At 36.1% G+C, this 22593-nt stretch overlaps 4 protein-coding genes and 1 long non-coding RNA gene across 5 annotated transcripts; 3 read left to right on the top strand and 2 right to left on the bottom strand.

The window, feature by feature from the left end:
- Positions 1-2753: 2753 nt before the first annotated feature.
- LOC117134298 lies at positions 2754-4286 on the top strand. The gene is made up of 2 exons (XR_004458542.1): positions 2754-3348; positions 3700-4286. It is a non-coding gene; the product is annotated as an uncharacterized LOC117134298 (long non-coding RNA).
- A 9365-nt stretch (positions 4287-13651) lies between these two features.
- Positions 13652-15848, top strand: LOC103866452 (dof zinc finger protein DOF2.5). Its single transcript, XM_009144377.3, has 2 exons — positions 13652-13859; positions 14450-15848. Exons 1-2 carry the CDS (start codon positions 13836-13838, stop codon positions 15518-15520), a joined length of 1095 nt encoding a protein of 364 aa, XP_009142625.1. The 5' UTR covers positions 13652-13835; the 3' UTR covers positions 15521-15848.
- A 2056-nt stretch (positions 15849-17904) lies between these two features.
- Positions 17905-18409, top strand: LOC103866450 (calcium-binding protein KIC). Its single transcript, XM_009144375.3, has one exon. The coding sequence runs from the start codon at positions 17944-17946 to the stop codon at positions 18322-18324; it is 381 nt and encodes a 126-aa protein (XP_009142623.1). The 5' UTR covers positions 17905-17943; the 3' UTR covers positions 18325-18409.
- LOC103866451 (serine/arginine-rich splicing factor RS31) lies at positions 18374-20471 on the bottom strand. Its single transcript, XM_009144376.2, has 6 exons — positions 20355-20471; positions 20144-20272; positions 19323-19435; positions 19010-19233; positions 18675-18941; positions 18374-18587 (listed from the first exon to the last, which is right to left on the bottom strand). Exons 2-6 carry the CDS (start codon positions 20247-20249, stop codon positions 18557-18559), a joined length of 741 nt encoding a protein of 246 aa, XP_009142624.1. The 5' UTR covers positions 20250-20272; positions 20355-20471; the 3' UTR covers positions 18374-18556.
- Positions 20472-20543: 72 nt separating this feature from the next.
- LOC103866449 (AAA-ATPase At2g46620) lies at positions 20544-22294 on the bottom strand. The gene has a single exon (XM_009144374.3). The coding sequence runs from the start codon at positions 22092-22094 to the stop codon at positions 20688-20690; it is 1407 nt and encodes a 468-aa protein (XP_009142622.1). The 5' UTR covers positions 22095-22294; the 3' UTR covers positions 20544-20687.
- Positions 22295-22593: the final 299 nt, after the last annotated feature.

The raw sequence follows: 22593 nt of genomic DNA, 5'->3' as shown, positions 1-22593 counted from the left end.
TGACAAAAAATTTTAACGATGTCCATGTACCATGAAAGAGAGTTTTATATACATTAATACAAATATAGTATGCTTTTAGAAATTTTAAAACAACACTAAAGATCATAGGCTTCAGTAAATAGAGCATTTACCAAAAAATTAAAAAAATTGTAGGGATTTTGAGAAAAATTCAAATAAATGAAAATTCAAAGAGGATTAGAACCTTTGTTGTCTCCGTTTTTCTAGAGAATAGCGATTTTATAGTGGGTATTCAACCAATTTAAAGAGTATTATGAAGTTTTACTAAATTAATTGATAAAAAAATTTAAACGATGCCCATGTACCATGAAAGAAAGTTTAAATATACATTGATACAAATGTAGAATGTATTTAGAAAATTTAAAACAACAGTAAAGATCATAGGTTTTAGTATATAGAGCATTTCCAAAAAAAATTCAATATTTTCGGGGTTTAACCCATAGATTTTGAGAAAAATTCAAAAAAATGAAAATTCAATTTTAATGCATAGTTTCATCCTTCAATAACATATGATGAATGCCAAAGAGGATTAGAACATTTGTTGTCTCCGTTTTTTTAGAGAATAACGATTTTATAGTGGTTAGTCAACAAATTTCGTGAGTATTATAAAGTTTTAGTAAATTAATTGACAAAAAATTCAAATGATGCCAATGTACCATGAAAGAGAGTTTAATATACATTAATACAAATGTATAATGGGTTTTGAAATTTTAAAACAACAGTAAAGATCATAGGCTTCAGTATATATAGCATTTACCGAAAAATTAAATATTTAGTTAGGGGTTAACCCATAGATTTTGAGAAAAATTTCAAAAAAATAAAAATTCTATTTTAATGCATAATTTCATCCTTCACTAAAATATGATGAAGGTCAAAGACGTTTGGAACCTTTGTTGTCTCCGTTTTTCTTGAAAAATAGTGATTTTATAATGGTTAGTCAACAAATTTAGGGAGTATTATAAAGTTTTAGTAAATTAATTGACAAAAAATTCAAATGATGCCCATGTACCATGAAAGAGAGTTTAGTATATATTGATACAAATGTAGAATGTTTTTAGAAATTTTAAAACAACAGTAAAGATCATAGGTTTTAGTATATAGAGCATTTACCGAAAAATTCAATATTTTCGTAGGGGTTAACCCATAGATTTTGAAAAAAAATAAAAAAAAATAAAAATTCTTTTTTAATGCATAGTTGCATCCTTCAATAACATATAATGAAGGTCAAAGAGGTTTGGAACCTTTTTTCTCCGTTTTTCTAGAGAATAGCGATCTTATAGTTGTAAGTCAACCAATTTAGGGAGTATTATGAAGTTTTACTAAATTGATTGACAACAAATTTAAATGATGTCCATGTACCATGAAAGAGAGTTTAGTATACATTGATACAAATGTAGAATGTGTTTAGATATTAAAAAAAACAGTAAAGTTCATAGGTTTTAGTATATAGAGCATTTACCGAAAAATTCAATATTTTCGTAGGGGTTAACCCACAGATTTTGAGAAAAATTCAAAAAAACAAAAATTATATTTTAATGCATAGTTGCATCATTTAATAACATATGATGAAGGTCAAAGAGGTTTGGAACTTTTGTTGTCTCCGTTTTTCTGATAATAGCGATTTTATAGTGCTTAGACAACCAATTTAGGGAGTATTATGAAGTTTTACTAAATTAATTGACAATAAATTTAAACGATACCTATGTACCATGAAAGATAGTTTAATATACCTTAATACAATTGTAAAATGTGTTTAGAAATTTTAAAACAACAGTAAAGAGCATAGGCTTCAGTAAATACAGCATTTACCGAAAAATTAAATATTTCCGTAGGGGTTAACCCATAGATTTTGAGAAAAATTCAAAAAAAAAATCTATTTTAATGCGTAGTTGCATCATTCACTAACATATGATGAAGGTCAAAGAGGTTTGGAACCTTTTTTGTCTTCGTTTTTCAAGAGAATAACAATTTTATAGTAGTTAGTCAACCAATTTAGGGAGTATTACGAAGTTTTATTAAATTAAATGACAAAATATTTTAACGATGCCCATGTACCATGAACGAGAGTTTAATATACATTAATACAAATGTAGAATGCGTTTATAAATTTTAAAACAAGACTAAAGATCATAGGTTTCAGTATATAGAGCATTTACCGAAAAATTAAAAATTTCGTAGGGGTTAACCCATAAATTTTGAGAAAAATTCAAAAAATGAAAAATTCTATTTTAATGCATAGTTGCATCCTTCACTAACATATGATGAAGGTCAAAGATGTTTGGAACCTTTGTTGTCTTCGTTTGCCTAGAGAATAGCGATTTTATATTGGTTAGTCAACCAATTTAGGGAGTATTATGAAGTTTTACTAAATTAATTGACAAAAAAATTTAAAGATGCCCATGTACCATGAAAGAGAGTTTTATATACATTAATACAAATGTAGAATGCTTTTATAAATTTTAAAACAACACTAAAGATCATAGGCTTCAGTAAATAGAGCATTTACCGAAAAAATTAAAAATTTTGCAGGGGTTAACTCATAGATTTTTGGAAAAAAAAATCAAAAAAATGAAAATTCCTTTTTAATGCATAGTTGCATCCTTCAATAACATATGATGAAGGCCAAAGAGGATTAGAACCTTTGTTGTCTCCGTTTTTCTAGAGAATAGCGATTTTATAGTGGGTATTCAACCAATTTAGGGAGTATTATGAAGTTTTATTAAATTAATTGACAAAAAAATTTAAACGATGTCCATGTACCATGAAAGAAAGTTTAAATATACATTGATATAAATGTAGAATGTATTTAGAAAATTTAAAACAATAGTAAAGATCATAGGTTTTAGTATATAGAGCATTTCCAAAAAAATTCAATATTTTCGTAGGGGTTTAACCCATAGATTTTGAGAAAAATTCAAAAAAATGAAAATTATTTTTTAATGCATAGTTGCACCATTCAATAACATATAATGAAGTCCAAAGAGGATTATAACCTTTGTTGTCTTCGTTTTTCTAGAGAATGGCGATTTTATAGTGGTTATTCAACTAATTTAGGAAGTATTATGAAGTTTTACTAAATTAATTGACAAAAAAATTTAAAGGATACACATGTACCATGATAGAGAGTTTCATATACATTGATACAAATGTAGAATTTGTTTAGAATTTTCAAAACAACAGTAAAGATCATAGGTTTTAGTATATAGAGCATTTACCGAAAAATTCAATATTTTCGTAGGAGGGGTTAACCCATAGATTTTGATAAAAATTCAAAAAAACAAAAATTCTATTTTAATGCATAGTTGCATCCTTTATTAACATAAGATGAAGGTCAAAGAGATTTGAGACCTTTTTTCTCCGTTTCTCTAGAAAATGGCAATTTTAGAGTGGTTAAATCTACCAATTTAGGGAGTATTATGAAGTTTTACTAAATTAATTGACAACAAATTTAAATGATGCCCATGTACCATGAAAGAGAGTTTAGTATACATTGATACAAATGTAGAATGTGTTTAGAATTTTCAAAACAACATTAAAGATCATAGGTTTTAGTATATAGAGCATTTACGAAAAAATTCAATATGTTCGTCGGGGTTAACCCATAGATTTTGAAAAAAATTCAAAAAAAATAAAAATTATTTTTTAATGCATAGTTGCATCATTCAATAACATATAATGAAGGCCAAAGAGGATTATAACTTTTGTTGTCTTCGTTTTTCTAGAGAATAGCGATTTTATAGTGGTTATTCAGCCAATTTAGGGAGTATTATGAAGTTTTACCAAATTAATTGACAAAAAAACTTAAACGATGCCCATGTACCATGAAAGAGAGTTTCATATACATTGATACAAATGTAGAATGTGTTTAGAATTTTCAAAACAACAGTAAAGATCATAGATTTTAGTATATAGAGCATTTTCCGAAAAATTAAATATTTTCGTAGGGTTAACCCATTGATTTTGTGAAAAATTAAAAAAAAAAATTATATTTTAATGCATATTTGCATTCTTCACTAACATATGATGAAGCTCAAAGATGTTTGGAACCTTAGTTGTGTTCGTTTTTCAAGAGAATAGCAATTTTATAGTGGTTAGTCAACCAATTTAGGAAGTATTATGAAGTTTTAATAAATTAATTGGCAAAAAATTTTAACGATGCCCATGTATAATGAAAGAGAGTTTAATATATATTAATACAAATGTATAATGCGTTTAAAATTTTTAAAACAACACTAAAGATTATAGGTTTTAGTATATAGAGCATTTACCGAAAAATTTATTATTTTCGTAGGGGTACGGTAACCCATAGATTTTGAGAAAAAATTCAAAAAAACTAAAATTCAATTTTAATGCATAATTGAATCCTTCACTAACATATAATGAAAGCCAAAGAGGATTAGAACCTTTGTTGTCTTCGTTTTTCTAGAGAATAGCGATTTTATAGTGATTATTCAACCAATTTAGGGAGTATTATGAAGTTTTACTAAATTAATTGACAAAAAAATTTAAATGATGCCCATGTACCATGAAAGAGAGTTTAGTATACATTGATACAAATGTAGAATGTGTTTAAAAATTTTAAAACAACAGTAAATATCATAGGTTTTAGTATATAGCGCATTTACCGAAAAATTAAATATTTTCGTAGGGGTTAAACCATAGATTTTGAGAAAAATTCAAAAAAACGAAAATTCTATTTTAATGCATAGTTGCATCCTTCATTAACATATGATGAAGGTGAAAGAGGTTTAGAACTTTTTTTCTCCGTTTTTCTTGAGAATAGCGATCTTATAGTTGTTAGTCAACCAATTTAGGGAGTATTATGAAGTTTTACTAAATTAATTGACAACAAATTTAAATGATGCCCATGTACTATGAAAGAGAGTTTAGTATACATTGATACAAATGTAGAATGTGTTTAGAAATTTTAAAACAACAGTAAAGATCATAGGTTTTTGTATATAGGGCATTTACCGAAAAATTCAATATTTTCGTAGAGGTTAACACACAGATTTTGAGAAATATTCAAAAAAATGAAAATTCTATTTTAATGCATAGTTGCATCTTACACTAACATATGATGAAGGTCAAAAATGTTTGGAACCTTTGTTGTCTCCGTTTTTCTTGAGAATAGTAATTTTATATTGGTTAGTCAACCAATTAAGGGAGTATTATGAAGTTTTACTAAATTAATTGACAAAAAAATTTAAACGATGCTCATGTACCATGAAAGAGAGTTTAATATACATTGATACAAATGTAGAATGTGTTTAGAATTTTCAAAACAACAGTAAAGATCATAGGTTTTAATATATAGAGCATTTACCGAAAAATTAAATATTTTCGTAGGGGTTATAACCCATAGATTTTGAGAAAAATTCAAAAAAATAAAAATTCTATTTTAATGCATAGTTGCATCTTACACTAACATATGATGAAGGTCAAAGATGTTTGGAACCTTTGTTGTCTCCGTTTTTCTTGAGAATAGCGATTTTATATTGGTTAGTCAACCAATTTAGGGAGTATTATGAAGTTTTACTAAATTAATTGACAAAAAAAAATTAAACGATGCCCATATACCATGAAAGAGAGTTTAATATACATTGATACAAATGTAGAATGTGTTTAGAATTTTCAAAACAACAGTAAAGATCATAGGTTTTAATATATAGAGCATTTATCGAAAAATTAAATATTTTCGTAGGGGTTAACCCATAGATTTTGAGAAAAATTCAAAAAAACTAAAATTCTCTTTTAATGCATAATTGAATCATTCACTAACATATGATGAAGGACAAAGAGGATTAGAACCTTTGTTGTCTCCATTTTTCTAGAGAATAGCGATTTTATAGTGCTTAGTCAACCAATTTAGGGAGTATTATGAAGTTCTACTAAATTAATTGACAATAAATTTAAACGATATCCATGTACCATGAAATAGAGTTTAATATACCTTAATACAATTGTAAAATGTGTTTAAAAATTTTAAAACAACAGTAAAGAGCATAAACTTTAGTATATAGAGCATTTAACGAAAAATTAAATATTTCCGTAGGGGTTAACCCACAGATTTTGAAAAAAATTCAAAAAAATGAAAATTCTATTTTAATGCATAGTTGCATCCTACACTAACATATGATGAAGGTCAAAGATGTTTGGAACCTTTGTCGTCTCCGTTTTTCTTGAGAATAGTGATTTTATATTGGTTAGTCAACCAATTTAGGGAGTATTATGAAGTTTTACTAAATTAATTGACAAAAAAAATTAAACGATGCCTATGTACCATGAAAGAGAGTTTCGTATACATTGATACAAATGTAGAATGTGTTTAAAATTTTCAAAACAACAGTAAAGATCATAGGTTTTATTATATAGAGCATTTCCCGAAAAAGTCATTATTTTCGTAAACACATTCAACATTTGTATCAATGAAAATTCTTCATATTAGAAATTTTAGAAACACATTAGAATGTGTTTAGAAATTTTAAAACAACAGTAAAGAGCATAAGGTTTTAGTATATAGAGCATTTACACCCATAGATTTTGAGAAAAAATCAAAAAAATAAAAATTATTTTTTAATGCATAGTTGCATCTTTCAATAACATATAATGAAGGCCAAAGGGGATTATAACCTTTGTTGTCTTCGTTTTTCTTGAAAATAGCGATTTTATATTGGTTAGTCAACCAATTTAGGGAGTATTATGAAGTTTTACGAACACATATTTTGAGAAAAATTCAAAAATATGGAAATAATTTTTTAATGCAAAGTTGCATCTTCTAACATATGATGAAGGTCAAAGAGGTTTGGAACTTTTTTTTATCTCTTTTTCTCTAGAAAATGGCAATTCTAGAGTGGTTAAATCTACCAATTAAAATTAAAACGATGCCCATGTATGATGAAATAGTGTTTAATATACATTAATATAAATGTAAAATGTGTTTAGAAATTTTAAAACAACACAAAAGATCATAGGTTTCTATATATGGAGCATTTACCGAAAAATTCAATATTTTCGTAGGGAGTTAAACACATAGAATTTGAAAAAAATTCAAAAATATGAAAATATTGTTTTAATGCATAGTTGCATCCTCCACTAACATATGATGAAGGTCAATGAGATTTGAAACTTTTTTTATCTCCGTTTCTCTAGAAAATAACGATTTTATAATGGTTAAATCCACCAATTTAGGGAGTATTATGAAGTTTTACTAAATTAATTGACAAAAAATTAAAATGATGCCCATGTACGGTGAAAGAGAGTTTAATATACACTAATACAAATGTAAAATGTGTTTAGAAATTTTAAAACAACCCTAAAGATCATAGGCTTCAGTATATAGAGCATTTACCGAAAAATTCAATATTTTCGTAGGGGTTAACACGTAGATTTTGAGAAAAAATTCAAAAATATGGAAATACTGTATTAATGCAAATTTGCATCATCCACTAACATATGATGAATGTCAAAGAGGTTAGAAACTTTTTTTTATCTCCGTTTCTCTAGAAAATAGCAATTTTATAGTGGTTAAATCCACCAATTTAGGGAGTATTATGAAGTTTTACTAAATTAATTGATAAAAAGTTAAACGATGCCTATGTAACATGAAAGAGAGTTTAATATACATTAATAAAAATGTATAAAATGTTTAGAAATTTTAAAACAACACTAAAGATTATAGGTTTCAGTATATAGAGCATTTACCGGAAAACTCAATATTTTCGTAGGGGTTAACGCATAGATTTTGATAAAAATTCAAAAATTTGAAAATATTGTTTTAATGCATAGTTGCATCATCCACTAACATATGATGAAGATAAAAGAGGTTTGGAACTTTTATTATCTTCGTTTCTATAGAAAATAGCGATTTTATAGTGGTTAAATCCACCAATTTATGGAGTATTATGAAGTTTTAATAAAGTAATTGACAAAAAATTAAAACGATGTCTGTGTACCATTAAAGAGAGTTTAATATACATTAATACAAATATAGAATGTGTTTAGAAATTTAAAAACAACCCTAAAGATCATAGGCTTCAGTATATATAACATTTACCGAAAAAATCAATACTTTCGTAGAGGGAGGGTTTATTTTGAAAAAAAATTAAAAAATGAAAATATTGCTTTAGTGCATAGTTGCATCCTCCACTAACATATTATGAACGTCAAAGAGGTTTGAAACTTTTGTTGTCTTTGTTTCTCTAGACAATACCAATTTAATAGTCCACCAATTTAGGAATTATTATGAAGTTTTATTAAATTAATTGACAAAAAAATTAAAACGATGTCCATGTACCATGAAAGCGAGTTTAATATACATTAATACAAATGTAGAATGTGTTTAGAAATTTTAAAACAACACTAAGGATCATAAGATTCAGTATATAGAACATTTACCGAAAAACTCAATATTTTCGTTAGGGTTGTTAACACATAAATTTTGAAAAAAAATTAAAAATACGAAAATTCTCTTTTAATACATAGTTGCATCATTCACTAACATATGATGAAGATAAAAGAAGTTTGGAATCTTTTTTGTCTCTGTTTTCTAGAGAATAACGATTTTATAATGGTTATAAATATATTTAAAAATTAATACAAATGAAAAATATATTTAGAAATTTTAAAACAACGCTAAAAATTATAGGCTAAAGTATATATAACATTTACAGAAAAACTCAATATTTTCTTAGGGGTTGTTAACACATAGATTTTGAAAAAAATTCAAAAATATGAAAATTGTGTTTTAATGCATAGTTGCAACATTCACTATATGATGAAGATAAAATAAGTTTCGAACTTTTGTTGTCTCTATTTTTCTAGAGAATAACGATTTTATAATGGTTAGAAATGTATTTAAAAATTAATACAAATAAAGAATGTATTTAGAAATTTAAAAAAAATACTAAATATCATAGACTTTCAGTATATAGTTTTAATGCATAGTTGCATCATTCACTAGCGATTTATTGTCTCTGTTTATTTAGAGTATTACGAAGTTTTGCTAAATTAATTGACAAAAAATTAAAAGAGAATTTAATAAAAGAGAGTTTAATGCTCTCTGTGGCCGCCGCTCTCGCGCTCTCCCTTCTCGCGCTCTCCCTTCGCGCTCTCCCTTCTCGCGTTCTCCCTTCTTCGCGCTCTCCCTTCTCGCGCTTTCCCTTCTCTCTTCTCTCCCCGGGCCCCACTCTCTCCTCTCTCTCCCCGGGAGCCCCACTCTCTCCCCGGGGCTCTCTCCCCGGGGCTCTCTCCCCGGGGCTCTCTCCCCGGGCTCTCTCCCCGGGAACCCCGGCTCTCTCCGGAACCCGGGCTCTCTCCCCGAGAGCCGCCCCGCTCTCTCCCCGGGAGCCTCTCCGGGAGCCCGCTCTCCCCCCCGCTCTCTCCCCGGGAGCCTCTCCGCCTCTCCGCTCTCTCCAGGAGCCGCTATCTCTCCGAGAGCCTCTCCGGGAGCCCGCTCGCCGCTCTCCCTGGGCGCCGCTCTCCCTGGGCGCCGCTCTCCCTGGGCGCCGCTCTCCCTGGGCGCCGCTCTCCCTGGGCGCCGCTCTCCCCGGGAGCCGCTCTCCCCGGGAGCCGCTCTCCCCGGGAGCCGCTCTCCCCGGGAGCCGCTCTCCCCGGGAGCCGCTCTCCCCCTCCCCGGAGCCCTCTCCCCCCCGGGAGCCGCTCTCCCCGGGAGCCGCTCTCCCCGGGAGCCGCTCTCCCCGGGAGCCGCTCTCCCCGGGAGCCGCTCTCCCCGGGAGCCGCTCTCCCCGGGAGCCGCTCTCCCCGGGAGACGCTCTCCCCGGGAGACGCTCTCCCCGGGAGACGCTCTCCCCGGGAGCCGCTCTCTCCCCGGGAGCCGCTCGCCGCGGGAGCCGCTCGCCGCGGGAGCCGCTCGCCGCTCTCCCCGGGAGCCGCTCGCCGGGAGCCGCTCTCCCCCGGGAGCCGCTCTCCCCTCTCCCCGGGAGCCGCTCGCCGCTCTCTCCGGGAGCCCGCTCGCCGCGCTCCCCTCCCCGGGAGCCGCTCTCCCCGGGAGCCGCTCTCCCCGGGAGCCGCTCTCCCCGGGAGCCGCTCTCCCCCGGGAGCCGCTCTCTCCCCGGGAGCCGCTCTCCCCCGGAGCCGCTCTCCCCCGAGAGCCGCTCTCCCCGGAGCCGCTCTCTCCCCGGGAGCCGCTCTCCCCGGGAGCCGCTCTCCCCCGGAGCCGCTCTCCCCGGGAGCCTCTCTCCCCGGGAGCCGCTCTCCCCGGGAGCCGCTCTCCCCGGGAGCCGCTCTCCCCGGGAGCCGCTCTCCCCGGGAGCCGCTCTCCCCCGGGAGCCGCTCTCCCCGGGAGCCGCTCTCCCCGGAGCCGCTCTCCCCGGGAGCCGCTCTCCCCGGGAGCCGCTCTCCCCGGGAGCCGCTCTCCCCGGGAGCCGCTCTCCCCGGGAGCCGCTCTCCCCGGGAGCCGCTCTCCCTCTCTCTCTCTCTCTCCCGCCCACCCTCTCTCTCTCTACCGCCCACCCTCTCTCTCTCTCCCGCCCGCCACCCTCTCTCTCTCTCTCCTCTCTCTTCTCTCCCTCTCTCTCTCCCCTACCTTCCCCCGCCCACTCTCTCTTTCCTCTCTCATATGTATAACATAATACAAATATATAATACAAAATTACTCTAAAAAAAAAAATTGGTAAAAGCTTCATAGTTCCTAATCGGCAAAAAAAAAAAAAAAAACTGGGAATGATCGTCGACTTCTTGTTGTCTCTGGCAGCAAGCTCTTAACACCTGAATCACCATAGATCTTAGAAATCAGACAATGATTTTCGCTAAAACAAAAAAATCAGATCTGAATCTCGAGACTTACTTCTTCAGCAGCAGCGGCCATGTAAACCGGGAGCTCCACCACCGAATCTTGAGCCTTTCTTCAGGAAACGAGCTTTGATCGATTTCGAAACCGGTTTGGTCTCTGGGCCACCGGCTGTTTCTTCCGGTGGTTTCTCCATTGCACAGAAACGGGATTGAACAGAGAGAGAGTTTTAGTGGAAGGAGGTTTGAGGTTTGTATTTTGACATTTGCGGTTTTCTTCCGACATCGATATAATTGGAGAAGAAAGGAGGGATAATGGTTTGGTTTTGTTGTCTGATTATAGTGTTTTTGAGTTTGGTTTGGTTTCTTGTCTGATTAAAGTGTTTTTGAGTTGGTGTATTGTAATATTTATAGAGAAGCTAGCGTAAACGGCTATATTTCTCTTAAAGGTTTGAGTCTGGTATCGAGATCCACAACACAAAACGCCTGCGTTTCTCCTAACGGTAATAATAATGTTGGAATCGAACCGGTCTTGCAACCACCTAAACCGGTCTTGCAACTTCTTCTCGAAGATGGTGCCTTGTAATGTATCTCTGTCTCTCTCTCTTCGTACAATTAAAAAAATTCTCTGTAACTAGATCCTTAGGCGATGTTATTGTTTCTGCAGAGCTATACTAACTGATGAAAAAGAAAGACGATATGAATGCTTAGTCTTAAAGACAGATCTTTGCTTTTGCGTAGTTCTAGACTGAAGTTGATATTGGAGTATGGGCTGGCTACAACTGTAGAGCTAGACGCCATGGTGCTGTGAAATTGATAGATCTTCTTCTTGTACATCCCCGGAATGCTTGTGACATTGAAACTTAACAACATGGTTCTTGTTCATGTTTCTTCACTAGTGTTTCTCAAGAAAATTGAGTCTTGTATCCATCAAAATACCCAGGTGGTGATGATGAATCTGTCAACAAGCTTTTATCCAATTACATGTACTTCACGGCTTGTATGTGGTGCTGTGTCCTGATTACCATTTGTAATTAAACTGAAAGAACTAGCAATGATGAAGATGGGGGTTGTCCTTCTTTGTAGACGTTGGTTATTAGTGAATGGTGATTATACTGGTGGGTTTGAGAATGAAATGCCGAGCATTGTGAAGGCACATATTGACTATTGGTATAGTCATTCTGGGTTTTATAAAATCAGCCAAGGATCTCTGTTTATGTTTATCATTCTCAAAGGTATTTTAGTCGTGTCTTTATCATTCTGCCATCTTCTCGGAATAATGACTACTTATGTGTGTGCTCAGAGATTCACCTATAGTTTAGTCTCTTTAGAGGTTTAGTTAGTTACATTAATTAGTTCTGTCATATATTTTGTGGTCTACAGACTCAGCAAAGGTTGAAAAGGAAGGATTCTCATTACCTAGTTCATGTACTTCTCCTGGAATGTCAGTTTTTGGGTTTTGTAGTTCCCAAGGAAAGTATACACTTGAGAGCAGTTCCTCTTATTTCATCGGATGAGTCTTGGAGGCTCTCATCGTCTTTGCTTGGCGCACCAACCAGAACCGCAACACCACCCCAGCCCTGAGACAACATCACATAGTCATAGGTTCAAATACATATGTATGGATATTGGATAATGTAGTTAGTTATAAATGGCTGTAAAATTGTCTTCATGTATATTTACTCTGTTTTGTTCTTCTCACTGATCTTCGGCCTTTCCATGTCATTACAAGTATTATTTGAGTCATTATAGATAATTTCTCAAATAAATATTGGTTTTTGTTTGGTAACATGCATTATGAAATGCCATTATATTACAGACAAGGGAAGGAGTAACAGAATGACAAATTTCAATTGCAAAATAAAATCATTAACATCACAGAGTTATATATAACTAAACATAAATATTGACTGTAATCACACAAAATTAAAACTTATATACAAATGCAGTAGTTAACTAATCTCATCAGTTTTATAAAATCTAGATGGGCACCACTATATTTATATATACACATTGAATATTGATATAGTAAATGTTTTAAGTCGAGCTAAACTTGGGTGTTAAAGCCACTAATCACATGTACGCAAAGAGTATACACTGATACACGTATAGGTATGGTGTTGGGGTTTTTTTTTGGTAAAGGTGTTGGGATTTTTAATATAGCTATGCGATCTGATGGACCATATGGCAAACAAATAGTATCCAATCACAAAATGGGAGGTCAAGAAAATAGCATACAACTCATAGTTCCACTACACACTAGTATATGCATTATATGATACAGAAAAGATTTTTATATCTATTATTAAGAGATACATTATTTTAACAAACGGACATAATTCCTTACACACGATTTTTATCGAAGATATATATATTTTATTAAGAGGGACCAGAAAGAGCTAGCAAGAGAGAGCGGTCGCGAGACATCATCACTAGTCAAAATCAACAAACCCAACTTTTTCTTTTTACTTCTTTATCTTTTTATAACCGAATTTCTTAAAAGTTTTTATTCGAAAGTTTTCTCCCGAATTTAGAGGATGATAATATGAAATTACAAATCATAATATAATCTCTAAATCAAACAATTTAGTTTCATACTGCTCATCTAAATGGCATAAATAAATGCCATTTTAACAAACAAATGTCATTCTAAAGTTTTTCATTTAAGTTATTAGACACATAATTATTTTAACATTCAATAATCAATATTCCAACTACAGTCCAATAGAACCAAATTCATCATACTCGACAACCTTTTTAATGATATTTGTATATATATATATGATATTTTCACCACGGGAAATGCATAATGTGTTTACATAGATGTATTTTCTAGTCCAAAAAATATATATATATTCTCCTAGATAATAAGTTAAAAGTTGAGTGCTTCTCTTCTCCGTGTTCTTCGCTGGCTCTATATTCAACATCCATAAAGTGAAAGGCAACGCACAGAAGAGCCATCACTCACAAACAAAGAAAAGGCAGAAAAAAGTCTCAAAAACATTCTTCTCTTTGGCCTTTACTCAAAACCCACACAGCTTCCTCTGGCTTCCTCTTTGTCGGAACTCATGGACGCTACGAAGTGGACACAGGTGCTTATAAGATCTTCCTTTAACTCACTCTTTTTCCCTCTTTTGTTTCTTTTTAACTACATCTTCTCTCTTTTTCTTTCTCTTTTGTCTTCCATGATCCATTATAGATTTCATATTAATATGCATATTTATGTGTGTGCATATATAATAAAATTTCTTATATATTACTCATGTTGATGATGCAATTATGGATAACGACTATATATCTTGAGTTTAACACATATTTCAATGACAATTCTGCATGGGAAATTATAATTTTGTTGGTTTCGAGGCTGGAAATAAAAGATTAGGGATACATTATAGCTCACAATACATTTTTCTCAGCCTTTTAATGTGATTAATCATTAATTATATTATTGGAAAAATGATGATAGAAAATAATTAAACGTCAGTATTTGTTATTTACCCCCTTGTTCTCGGTGTTCATCTCTTTTCATTTTTCTGTTTGATCTTGAGAAGCATGGTGATAATCAATCACACGTTTATGTCTTAATCAGCTTATTATTTAGTTTATGATTGCTTGTGGTATATATTGATATAGATTTTTCAAAATTAAACTCTAATTAGCTCTTTCGGTTTCAATGTTCTAGGGCTTTCAAGAAATGATGAACGTTAAACCAATGGACCAAATCATGATTCCTAATAACAACACACATCAATCAAACACCACGTCAAGTGCAAGGCCAAGCACCATTCTCACACCAAACGGCGTCTCAGCCGCTGGAGCCACCGTCTCTGGCGTAAGCAACAACAACAATACCGCGGTTGTGGTGGAGAGGAAAGCAAGACCACAAGAGAAACTAAATTGTCCAAGATGTAACTCAACCAACACAAAGTTTTGTTACTACAACAACTATAATCTAACACAACCAAGATACTTCTGCAAAGGTTGTCGAAGGTATTGGACCGAAGGTGGAACTCTTAGGAATGTCCCTGTCGGGGGAAGCTCAAGAAAGAACAAGAGATTATCTTCGTCTTCTTCTTCATCAAACATCCTTCAGACAACACCATCTTCACTTGGTTTGACTACAACACTTCCAGATCTAAACCCACCAATTCTCTTCTCAAACCAAATCCCCAATAAATCAAAAGGGTCATCACAGGATCTCAACTTGTTGTCTTTCCCGGTCATGCAAGATCAGCATCATCGTGTTCACATGTCTCAGTTTCTTCAGATGCCTAAGATGGAAGGAAATGGCAACATAACTCATCAGCAGCCTTCATCATCATCCTCTCTCTATGGTTCTTCTCCTGTTTCAGCTCTTGAGCTTTTAAGAAGAGGAGTTAGTGTTTCTTCAAACTCAGTTATGCCTTCTGGTCCAATGATGGATTCATCAAACAATGTGATGTACACTTCTTCAGGATTTCCAACAATGGTGGATTACAAGCCAAGTAATCTCTCTTTCTCTACTGATCATCATCAAGGGACTGGACACAACAACCACAATAGGTCAGATGATGCTCATCATCAAGGTAGGGTTTTGTTTCCATTTGGGGATCAAATGAAGGAGCTTTCATCAAGCATAACACAAGAAGTTGATCATGACGATAATCAACAACAGAAGAGTCATGGTAATAATAATAATAATATTTCTTCAAGCCCTAATAATGGATACTGGAGTGGGATGTTCAGTACTACGGGAGGAGGATCTTCATGGTGAAGCAAAATGATCAAAAGAGATTGTGAAATTAGATTTCTACTTCTCTTTCATAATCGTTTGCCTTACATAGTCACATGGGCAACTTTAGTTAAAGTTGTCAGAACTCAGAACTGAGCTAACACAACAGTCTTTTATTCTCCTTATTTTTCTAGGTTTTTATTTTGTTTAAATATATATATATTTTTAAGAAAAAATGCTCTATAATTTTGATAGTAATTTGGGTTTGTTTGGTCACTTTGATTTATTGATACGTAGCGTATATGACTATATGTATAACAGAGTTGTGTATAGTTAGAAGAATATGTGAATACGAATCTCTTAAGTGTTACATGATCTGTATTCATCGCTTCCTTTATTGTTTCTTTGGTGAATATATGTTTATATAAATATCCAGAAATAATCACTTGATTATCGAACATTAAAAGCTGAAATGAGTAACGAGAAATTTGGGAGAGTAATAAGGTAAACGATGGATCTTAGTAGCCTTCATTTTAAATGAATTACGTTATATTTTGCTAACTATGTGCTGTGACGAATGATAATGATGTATGTCTTTGTCTGCTACTAGCTAGTTGATCACTTGAACTGCGGAACGAGATGCCACTTCAGTAGTGCCCACTAAACACGAATTTTCTTGGGCTTCGTTCTATTAAAATTTTAAATTTCTGTGTGTGACAGTAGTTCTCTGTTGAATCTCTTTACGGCTTTGAATAATCAATAAACTAGCATAGAGACACAACGACATATTTGGGAAATTCACTCATATTATAAAAGGAAATAAACCAACCGCGATATTCTCCTGGTGTGTAAGAAATCTTAGACGTATCTGCGCAGTGCGCATGCTACTTTTTTTTTTTTTTTTTTTTTTTTTTGTCGTCTATCCATTTAAGCTAGATCAAGTGGAGAGCAGACGAGTTGATTCTCCGAGGAGCATCTCCATCTGTCCGGGTCTGATCTATATGGAAGAAGATAAAACCTCTGGTCCTTGCATCTTTTGCTAATCCATCTGCCCGGCCATTTCGGCTTCGAGGAATATGAGACAGTCTCACATCCTCGAAGTCTTCCTGTAACCTCTGGAACACCTCGATCTCTGTCGCGAAAGCTGGCCAGTCCATCGGGTTGTAGTCATATCCACTAAGTCCATGCAGTCCGTCTCAAACCGTACTGCAGTGATCCCTTTGTCTCTCATACATGAGGCTGCCCAAAGTAGCCCTTCCATCTCAGCGTGCAAAGCTGAGAGGTTCCTGTTACACGCCCGTAATCCGAAGTATTCTAATCCCATCTGATCTTTAAGACTCCACCCTAAGCCACTGACACTGCCATTATTGATCCATGATGCATCAATTTGACAAGTAAGGATTCGGGGTATCCAAGGGGGCGTTGTCTCAATCTCTGTAGTGGACGGATCGTCCTGATCCTCATTTGCTTTCTCATTTTCGTTAGCCTTCCTCCAACATTCCGCCTCAAGAGACGCAAGTATATAAAAGAACTCTACTTTATACGAATAAATATTACAACTCAAATGGATCGAGTCAACTATACGAAATATATAAAAAACATTGGATATTTGTTTTCCTTCTTTCAGGCTAAGTATATAAAGGAACATGCACTCAATTTAAAAATGGTGAACTTCTGAGAAAGGTTTAGTTAAAATACATAGTTGAAACTTGAAAATTATCCATTAGCAGTAACAAAGGAATGAAACGGCGTGTTCTTTGGGATATACTTATAATGTTATAATCCAACTCAACTCGATCTTTTGGAGGTTAGAAACGTATTTATCGATGGGTTGGCTTGACCTTGACCAAATTAGTACAAAGCATAATCAACAAAGAGACGTTGATTATTTGTAAAATTAAGAAAAATTACTTGCTTAGATCTTTAACCTGAAGTATATGAATGAATATAGCGACGTGTCAAATTCAGACAAGAGATTACTTACCATTACGTCAAAGCAGAGTTAGGACTTGGACGGAGAAATAGACAAGTCTATCATCTGTCGTTATTATGTAAGAGAATCCAATTCCCAATAGAAATAAAACAAAACTCGTTAGAAACCAAGAAAAACGAAACTTCTGCCAAATTGCTTACCTATCTATGTCTCTTCCCTTTTGATAATTTAATACATAATAAGTGTCCTAATACGTCCAAGTCACGGCACTTGAGTAGTTTCTATGAAACTACTTAATAATCAGATGCCTTCAAACACGCTAAAACGCAACATCTTGAGAACGGATCACGTCCCTTTATTACTTCAACTCAGATTCCAACAACGATGGTTTCAAGAAGAGAGTTTATATACCACACGATTAGGTTCGAACGTGACAGCCACATCGGTACTAATACGCCACTCACTTATATATCTCTCCCTCGTTGGACTTAACTAATTCATTCAAGATACACATCACATTATCTCTTCTCTAATGGACCCACCAAGCACTAAACACTTTGTACTAGAAACTAATACTACGAAGATGGAGACTAAATACGAAGACATGCTACCGATTATGGCGGAGAAGATGGACGTTGAAGAGTTTGTATCAGAGCTATGTAAAGGTTTCAGTTTGCTAGCGGATCCAAAGAGGGATCTGATCACAACTGAGAGTTTACAGAGAAACTCAGGGATACTTGGGATTGAAGGAATGAGCAAGGAAGATGAAGAAGCAATGGTTAGAGAAGGAGACCTCAACGGAGATGGAGTTCTTAACCAAACCGAGTTCTGCGTTCTCATGGTTCGGTTAAGTCCCGAGATGATGGAAGATGCAGAGACTTGGCTGGAGAAAGCAATCAGCCAAGAACTCTGATGATGAAAAATCTTTTTCTTGTGCAATGTTTCTGAATATTAAAAATCTATTTAGGCAATGAACAAACTAAATGATTTAGAGAGAATCCAACCTTCAAATCGTTCACAAAGATATAATGTCATTATAAGCTACTTAAGAACTACAACCACATGTAGAAGAGCATAGCAACTAAAGTTCAGACTAACGTAGAAAACACAACCACTCGTAGAGACACATTCAGTAAACAGCTTCTTCAACCTCTTGCTCTGTATACAGGAGACCGGCTACACAGACAAAACAAAGAAACTTAGAATATAACAATGATCCATAACACAAACAGTTGTTAACAAGCCAAGTGTTGTTGTTATTACCTTCTGTATCTGTCATAACCGGGGCTCCTAGCTCTACCGTATTCAGGACTGCGACGACCATAATCTGGGCTTCTACGCCTTTCGTAAGCATCTGGACCCTTGTACCTGTCATACTCAGGACTGCGAGGACGGCCATAGTCAGGACTGGGACGCCTCCTGTACACTGGACTAGGAGATCTCCTTCTCGGACTAGCAGCGTATCTATCATCTCTCTCATCATCATCCCTCAAGGCATACTCAATGGATACAACCCTGTCCATCAACTTGCTGCCAACGGAGGGTAAAACATGTAAGGGCACTATCTGTTAGAATCAGAAAGTTGTTGATGTTGTTACCTGTTTTGTGTAGATTCAAGGGCCTTGGTTGCATCTTCCTGAGTTGCAAACTGAACGAATGCGAAGTTGCGTCTTATGCGGACGTTGAGAACTTTGGCATAGGGCTCAAAGTGCCTCTCGATATCACGCTCTTTGGTGCGGATAGGGTCGAAGTTGATGACAAAGAGTGTCTTCGTAGGTCTCTGGTTTGAGGCTGCCTTTCCATGAGGCTTCCCACGTTCACCCTGAAAGCCGGAAGAAAACTTAGACCTCACTTCAAAAAAAACAAACAGAGCATATGATGTCATTAGGAAGAAAAGAGAGAGATAGATACCTTAGCCCATTCGACAGAGAGCCTGCGTTTCTCATAGCCAAAAGGGATATTGTCAATCCCACGGATAGCATCTTCAGCATCACGCTCATCCTCAAAATACACAAAAGCATAACCTGCAAGAGAAAGGCACACACAAAGGATAAGAAAACGCAGAGTATATATGTTTCAGCATCCCACAGAATTTGTAAAGCAGGAGATAAGTCAGCTCAAAGACACCATTTTTAGTTTTGAACCTAGAGAAAGTGAAAACTAAATATATATATATATACAAGACCTGCATCAATGTAAAGGCTGGTGTACACACGATGCAGAGGCGATCCATGAAGTAGTAGAAAACAAACATGTGTAGTAGTTGTAGTCAATCAAAAGCTAATCAAAATCCAAATTATTCTTTTTTCAATTCTGAAATCTGAATGATTGCAAAGGCACTGCTTTCACCATTTCTGATAGTAGGAGTTCAGATATAGATAGGCATGAGAAGAGAAACAAAAGCAACGGATGATGGAGACATGGAAGAGCATGAAGAGAAACAAGGCAATCGATCAACGGATGATAAAGGTAGGCATGATTGCATGAAAATGTAATTTGCAAGCCTCCTGCCACCAAACAAACACTTAACATACCAAAATAATCTTCATCTCTAGTTCAATAATTCACATAACACTAATCAATGGCCTCAACCAAACAAACACTTAACATACTACAACTTCTTCATATACTACTGGTTCCTTGATTTCTCCTAATACAAATAGAACAACGAATCAACTTCTCCTCTAAACGAATCAATAAAAGAGAGTAAAGTTTGCGAAGGAGTTATCTACCAGACTTCATGTCAACGCGCTCCACTCTCCCGTACTTGCTGAACAACCGTTCCAGCTCCGATTGGCGAGTCTCGTACTCGAAGTTCCCCACGAACACCGGCCTCATCCTTAGCACAAGAGATCGAATCGCTGCAACACCGATCAAACCAAAACGTCAACGATATGATTCGAATAAACTATCGTCTTCTCTGCAGGAAACTTCGAATTTTACCTTTGAAGAATCTTAGAAAAACCCTAGATGACGACGACGATGAACGCGGTTTTATAACGAGTGCGTTATTGACGATGCTCCATGACCGTTCGATCTAACTCGCATATCTTTTCCACCCTTCGATCTTTAAGGGTATTTGGGTAATTTTGATGAATATTGAATTAGGCTTTTTGTAACTGGCCCAACATGTTGAGTTTGGGCTTTCTCTTCGTATTGTCTTGCGAATTTTTTTGTACATTAACTAGAAAAAAAGGAGGGAAAAAAAAAAACATAGGAACATTCTCTATCACAGCCAATAACATTAATCCACGTGGCCGTTGACTTTTCGAAACTTTAATCCCTAGCCGCATCGTACGACTCAGACTTTCTACTGCTTTTGATTCTCAACAACCCATACAGCTTCCTGAACTCCTTCACCCCCGGCGAGCTTCCTCCTCCTCCTCCGCCTCCGCCGCCGCAAAGAGGACCGCTCATCTCGCTGGAAGCATCCTCCGATCTCCTCGAGCCGTTTTCGAGAAACGAACGCCGCACATTTCCGTCCCTCTGCAGAGCATTGATAACGTACTTGAGCGCACGAGTCGGGGAGCTGCGATTCGCGATCATCAGCTCCCCGATCTCGGCGGGGCTCAGAGACGCGCCGTTTTGAAAAATCCCTTCCACCTGAGGGAAAAGTTTGTGCTCCTTCACGCCCAAGTAGCTGTTGGCCAACGTTTTAAACGCCGTGAAGTCGCATAACGGAAAGTGGATGTGAACGTCGACCCGACCCGGTCGGAGCATAGCCGGGTCGATATTTTCTTTCCCCGTCATCGTGAACACCATGATCCGTTCATCCGCAGCGCAAGAGGTGAGAATACTATCGGTGAAATTCAAAATCCCCGAAACGCTCACAGCCGTCGATTTCGCTAACCGATCGAGATCCTCGATCACGATCACTGACTTGCCCCTCGTCTGTAACAGAAGCATCTTGAGATCCGAGTCGTCAGCTACCTTTGAGAGATCTACATCGTAAACATCGTAGTCAAGAAAATTCGCCATCGCCGCGACGAAGCTCGATTTTCCGGTGCCGGAAGGTCCGTACAAGAGGTAACTCCGTTTCCAAACGCGGCCGAGACGGTTGTAATACTGTTTCCCTTTGAGGAACGATTCGAGATCGGATTTGACTTTGTTCTTCAGATCCGTTTCCATTGCGATGTTATCGAACGTGCAAGGATGATTAAACGGAATCGATCTCCACCGTTTATTTTTTACGTTGATGAAAAGCTTCTTCAGCTCCGTGTTTCTCTGTTCAAGCTCGTCGGCCACTGTGTGTATATGCTGAAGATAAGGACCGAGGATCCTCCGTTTATCGGCTATACGTATCTTCAAAACGAAACTCTTGGCGCCGTTTTCGTCTTCTCCGTTGGTCCAACAAACTCTAGCGCCGAGGAACTCGTCTCCAACGACCTGGTTTCGATCCAAGCGGAGGACGATCTCGTTTGACTTTTTCCCGGTGAAGAGGTTGGTGAAATCGGAATCCTCGATGGAGCTTAACGAGTTCAGATACGTGTACACTTTCCTGTAGAGATGATTCTCTTGAACTTCGTTGAATTCAGGGACCTTGTAGTGCTGGTAAACGTGAAAGAGATCGACGATCGTCCTCCTCCATTTCTTAACCATGTGAATCAAACCGGTTTTGAATAACACGATCCTAACCAAGAACAGAACGATCCCCGCCCCAAGTAGCCATAGAATCCTCCCCATCGAAACAAAGAACTCTGTTTCAAAGAACTCTCTCACTTTTAGAAGGATATATATATTCCTAACGATGAAGGATACTTACTCGGATTAGAGAATATAGAGATTAAAGTCATGGTCTGAGAATTGCGAATAGAAAACAGAGACGGAGTATTTTGACGGGATATTTAGAGGCGTGGAAGAATCATAAGAAAACTCTGAGAAAGAGAGACGTAAAGAAGGACTAGTAGGTATTGTGTATAAATATACAAAGAAAACGTGACGAAGACTGAGCAATCAATTGATAATACTGGTTTTTTTTTTTTTTGAAAGAGTCAACAACTTATATTTACAGATACACAGGAAAACGAGATTTTGTATTTAGTTAATCTACTGAGAGCTTTGGTATTTTGTGTATGTTCATGAATCCTTTAATCAAAATTTTGAAACTAATTAAACGATACAAATTTAGTGTATTAAGAATTTGGTTGACTTACATTGTTAGATTTTTAAAATATATACACTC

The sequence above is a fragment of the Brassica rapa genome, chromosome A05, assembly GCF_000309985.2.
Source record: "Brassica rapa cultivar Chiifu-401-42 chromosome A05, CAAS_Brap_v3.01, whole genome shotgun sequence".
Lineage (NCBI taxonomy): Eukaryota > Viridiplantae > Streptophyta > Magnoliopsida > Brassicales > Brassicaceae > Brassica > Brassica rapa.
The sequence above is the reverse complement of the archived record's forward strand: the minus strand, read 5'-3'. Positions and strand labels throughout refer to the sequence as shown.

Bases quoted from the DNA above. Each gene is read 5' to 3' on its own strand.
- LOC103866449 (XM_009144374.3), bottom strand. From the start codon at position 22,094: ATGGGGAGGATTCTATGGCTACTTGGGGCGGGGATCGTTCTGTTCTTG.
- LOC103866452 (XM_009144377.3), top strand. From the start codon at position 13,836: ATGGACGCTACGAAGTGGACACAG. The intron at 13,860-14,449 runs GTGCTTATAAGA...TCAATGTTCTAG, and splicing joins ACGCTACGAAGTGGACACAG to GGCTTTCAAGAAATGATGAA.
- LOC103866450 (XM_009144375.3), top strand. From the start codon at position 17,944: ATGGACCCACCAAGCACTAAACACTTTGTACTAGAAACTAATACTACG.
- LOC103866451 (XM_009144376.2), bottom strand. From the start codon at position 20,249: ATGAGGCCGGTGTTCGTGGGGAACTTCGAGTACGAGACTCGCCAATCG. The intron at 19,234-19,322 runs GTATCTATCTCT...TCCGGCTTTCAG, and splicing joins TCTCTGTCGAATGGGCTAAG to GGTGAACGTGGGAAGCCTCA. The intron at 18,942-19,009 runs GTAACAACATCA...CTCCGTTGGCAG, and splicing joins CTTGAATCTACACAAAACAG to CAAGTTGATGGACAGGGTTG.